The sequence below is a fragment of the Asparagus officinalis genome, chromosome 2 (genome assembly GCF_001876935.1).
Source record: "Asparagus officinalis chromosome 2, Aspof.V1, whole genome shotgun sequence".
NCBI classification, from domain to species: Eukaryota; Viridiplantae; Streptophyta; class Magnoliopsida; order Asparagales; family Asparagaceae; genus Asparagus; species Asparagus officinalis.
In genome coordinates, this window is record NC_033795.1 from 71,516,853 (window position 1) to 71,521,225 (window position 4,373).

General features: G+C 46.0%; 1 protein-coding gene across 1 annotated transcript; it reads right to left on the minus strand.

Moving 5' to 3' along the window:
• LOC109831295 lies at positions 1,547 to 2,318 on the minus strand. The gene is made up of 2 exons (XM_020398625.1): positions 2,267 to 2,318; positions 1,547 to 2,148 (listed from the first exon to the last, which is right to left on the minus strand). The coding sequence occupies exons 1-2, from the start codon at positions 2,316 to 2,318 to the stop codon at positions 1,547 to 1,549; spliced, it is 654 nt and encodes a 217-aa protein (XP_020254214.1).

Sequence of the window (4,373 nt, forward strand, 5' to 3'; positions counted from 1 at the left end):
GCTGGATTGAGAGCTCAACTTTGGAGTTTTGAAGCTTTGAAGACTTGGATATTTTCAGATCTGGTTCTTGGCGATCACCCACGTTAAACAAGGCAGGAGTTCGAGAGGGAGATCAGATCTGAGATCCACACGGTAATCCTCCGGATCAAAACTTGGTTTTTGATCCCGAGAAGAGTATCGATTTCGCTTGGTCGATTTCGATTACTAGAGGCTATTATTTCCTTGGTGAAATAGTACCCCCGGCTGTTATTTCCTTCATGAAATAACACCCGTAATACCGTGTAGATCCGACCGGATCAAGATCGCACAGTGGTCCACGGATTAACCCCGGCGCAGGCGAAGAACCCACACAAGCAAGAGACCGCAAAACAGGATCTTGCGATTTGTTCGAAAGAAGGAAAGTTGTAATTTTTCTTTTTTCTTTGATTTTGTTGTAACCGGATCTAATAAAAAGACCGGATCTTTTGTAATCGAAAAACTATTACTTGAGAAAGCAATGACATCAATGAAAGCAACTTTCACCGCGAACACTTGTGATCCGTAAATACTTTCACTTGCTCCCCCAACAAATAATGTCTCCAAAGCTTAAGAGCAAAAATCACAGCTGCCAACTCCAGGCCGTGGGTAGGGTAATTCTGCTCATGTTTCTTCAACTGATGAGAAGCATACGAAGAACGCATCCCAATCCTCTACCTGATGCGTAGCAGAACACCTCAAAGTTCCCGCTCTTATCCGGTATTGTCAGAACTGGGGCCGAAATCAATCGAGACTTTAACTCCTCAAATGCCTGCTTACAAGCGTCGGACCAGACGAATTTAATATCCTTCCTCGTAAGTCGTGTCATCGGCTCCGCAATCTTTGAGAAGTCCTTGATGAAGCACCGGTAGTATCCAGCTAATCCCAGGAAACTCTTAATGTCGGACACTGACTTAGGGGTAGGCCAATCCTTAACAGCAGCTACTTTATCCGGGTCCACATATATGCCATCTCCTGACACCACGTGTCCTAGAAATGCAATGCGGTCTAGCCAGAACTGACACTTACTATACTTGGCGAATAGCCGATGCTCTCTCAAGGTCTTCAGCACGTACCGCAAATGCTCCGCATGTTCTGCTTCACTCTTAGAGTACACTAGGATATCATCAATAAAGACTTCTACAAACTTGTCCAGCACATCATAGAAAACCAGATTCATCAAGTTCATAAATGTCGCTGGCACATTAGTCACACCAAACGGCATCACTAAGAACTCGTAATGTCCATATCTTACCTGGAACGCAGTCTTGGGGACATCAGAGTCCTTGACCTTCACCTGGTGATATCCACTCCGCAGATCCAGCCTAGAAAATACTCTCGTTCCTCCCAATTGGTCAAAGATATCATCAATACGGGGAAGTGGATACTTATTCTTCACTGTCACAGCATTCAACTCCCGGTAGTTGATGCACATCCGCTTGGATCCATCATTCTTTCCCACAAGCAACACAGGTGCTCCCCAGGCCCATACACTGGGTCGTATCAAGCCTCTCTGCATAAGATCATCCAACTAAGTCCGAAGCTCGGTCACCTCAGCCGGAGGCATATGATAAGGGGTCTTGGAGATCGGAGCAACTCTAGGCTTCAGTTCTATGGAAAACTCAATTGCTCGATCCGGTGGCAATCCGTAAATATCGTCGGGAAATACATCTTCAAATTCCCGAACTATAATTGGCTTCTCGGGTTCCACCTGCATGGCAGCAAATGTCGCCTTCTTTGGTCTAGCTCTATACTCTACCGGTCCAGCCGATGTACTACCACTGAGGAATTCAAACCTCGGGTGATCCGGTATCTTAAATACTACACTCCGACGGCGACAATCAATGGTGGCAAAGAATGACCCCAACCAATCCATTCCAAATACTGCATCAAAACTCGACAGATCAATCACCAGGAAATCTGCAAAGAGCTCTCTCCTGCAGATGACTACAGGGCATGCTTCATAACCACTGGATGCTACTAAGACACCACTGCCAGTATTGATATTCCAGCCTATGGTCAGAGGAGTTATAGGAAGAGAGTGGGCGGTCGCAAATCGACGAGATAAGAAACAATGGGAAGCCCTAGAATCAAAGAGTGATAAGGCAGGAACGGAGGAAACAAGAACCTTGCCTATGATAGGAGGAGATAAATGCAACTAAACTTAGTACTCATAACAAATCCTATCATGCTATCATCAGGTAATACTAAATAAGGAAAAATTCATATGCAAGTAAAACTAAGAATGAACAGTTCTTATCAGTGATAACTTGATCGTTCGCCTCAGCTTCCACAGCTGACATCATGAATGTTTGACGTGGAGGTTGTTTCCCTTGTGCCTGCTGATAAAACTGCTTCTGAGGAAGTAGAGGACCTACTCAGGGATAGGGTCCTTTCTGAGCCGGTGCTACTGGAGCAGGTCGAGGTAGAGCTGGAAGAGCTGCCCGAACTGGAGGTAGGGGCAAACGGGCCTGCTATTTCTGAGGATAGTCTCGACTGATATGACCGGTGTACCCACAACTGAAGCATAAATGAAGAAGCCTGAGGCAATCCTGCTGAGTATGACCAGGGTAGCTACAATAGGAACACCTCACCGAAGGCTGGCCACGAGTCTGCACTCCCGGGCGCTGATAAGGGTAACTCTGATGAAATGGCTGACGCTGAGAATGCTGCTGCCTCTGCGGGTTCTGCTGCTGCTGTCTCGGAGGGAGACGCTACTGGTGTCCTACTCTGAACCACATGTGGATCTTCTGGTTCCTTCTGAACACTCTCGATCTCACGCGCTGCATCCAGTACGGCATCGTGAGTCGTAAGTGCTCTACCAGCCAGAGCTAACCTGATATACTTGTCCAAACCCTTCTGGAACTGATGCTTCCTAATAGCCGGGTCGGTAACTAGATTGGGAGTATACCAACTAAGAGAAGAGAACTCAGCTTCATACTCATCAACTGTTCGTCCTCCCTACTTGAGCTCAACAAATCTACGTAGAAGCTCATCGCGGGCTGACTGAGGAAAATACTTCCTATTGAAGCGATCCGTGAACGTTTCCCACAGAATCGGCCTCTCCAGGTGTGTCTTCTCAGCAGCCCACCATATTCGAGTTGTATCTGTGAGCTAGACATCCATAAGGTCCACCCACTCTGCAGGGGCAATGTGGGTCACCGTAAGGATAGTCTCGGTAACCTTCAGGAACTCTTCTGCTGCTAGAGGTCCTTCAGCACCGGAGAAAGAAGGAGGTCGTATATACCGAAACTCTTTAACACCAGGTTCTGTACGAGGGGGAGGCTGGTGAGGCTCCTGCTACAAGTGCCCAGCCAAGTGCTGTTGATTCGTCGCCAGTCCCTGAATCATTGCCAAAAGTTGGTGTGGGTCCACTTCGGGAGGCGGGACATTACTACTGGACAGGTTACCATTGTTACGTGTGTTTGCGGAAAAAGTTGCTGTATTCATTGCTGCATTCATTACAACTTCAATCGTTACAATGAAAATAAAAGACAGCCTTTCTTATAAGACCGGTACACAATGAAAACAAAATAAATACAACTCTTCAAACAACGCAAGAATCTGTTCATCATTCTCTGCTTGCGTGGGTCTTTTGCTGTGACGGGATGTTGATATCGTGCCACCGCGGGCACTCAGATCTGCGATCCGATAAAGAATCGGCCCAGGTTTCGTCTATCCGCGGGATTTAGAAACTCTGAACCTCGTCGATCCGCCGTGGATTCTCAGAAAGTGTAAAGCTTATGTCTCGGCTAAGACGAGGCACTAGCTCTCCTTTTGTTATCACCGCTAAGGGCAACACTAAGCAGGAAAATAGAAAATAAAAAAACAAAAAAAAAAAAAAAAATAAAAAAAAAAAAAAAAAAAAAAAAAAAAAAAAAAAAAAAAAAAAAAAAAAAGAAAAAAAAAAATAAAAAAAAAAAAAAAAAAAAAAAAAAAAAAAAAAAAAAAAAAAAAAAAAAAAAAAAAAAAAAAAAGAAAAAAAAAAAAAAAAAAAAAAAATTGGGGAATGAAGAAGGCGGGAGGGTCTGTTGCTGCAGAAGGCTCGCTCACTCCCGCATCCGGCAGGCGCTCGCCGCTCTCTTAGAAAACCCGGACTCCTCCTCCGGCAGGGCTTCGCGCTCTCTCTGGAATTATCAGATCTCAAAGGCTAGAGCTCTAGATCTGAAATTCCTCTCCCAAAACCAAGGCAGAGAATGAGGCCCATAGGGGCCTATTTATAGGAAACCAATGGCTAGGGGCGCTGGTTGAGGACACCCCTAGGCGGGGTGTCTCGGCTCCAAAACGAGACACCCTTGGGGTGTCTCGGCCATGCGCCGAGACACCCCATGGGGTGTCGTCGCATGCCGAGACACCCT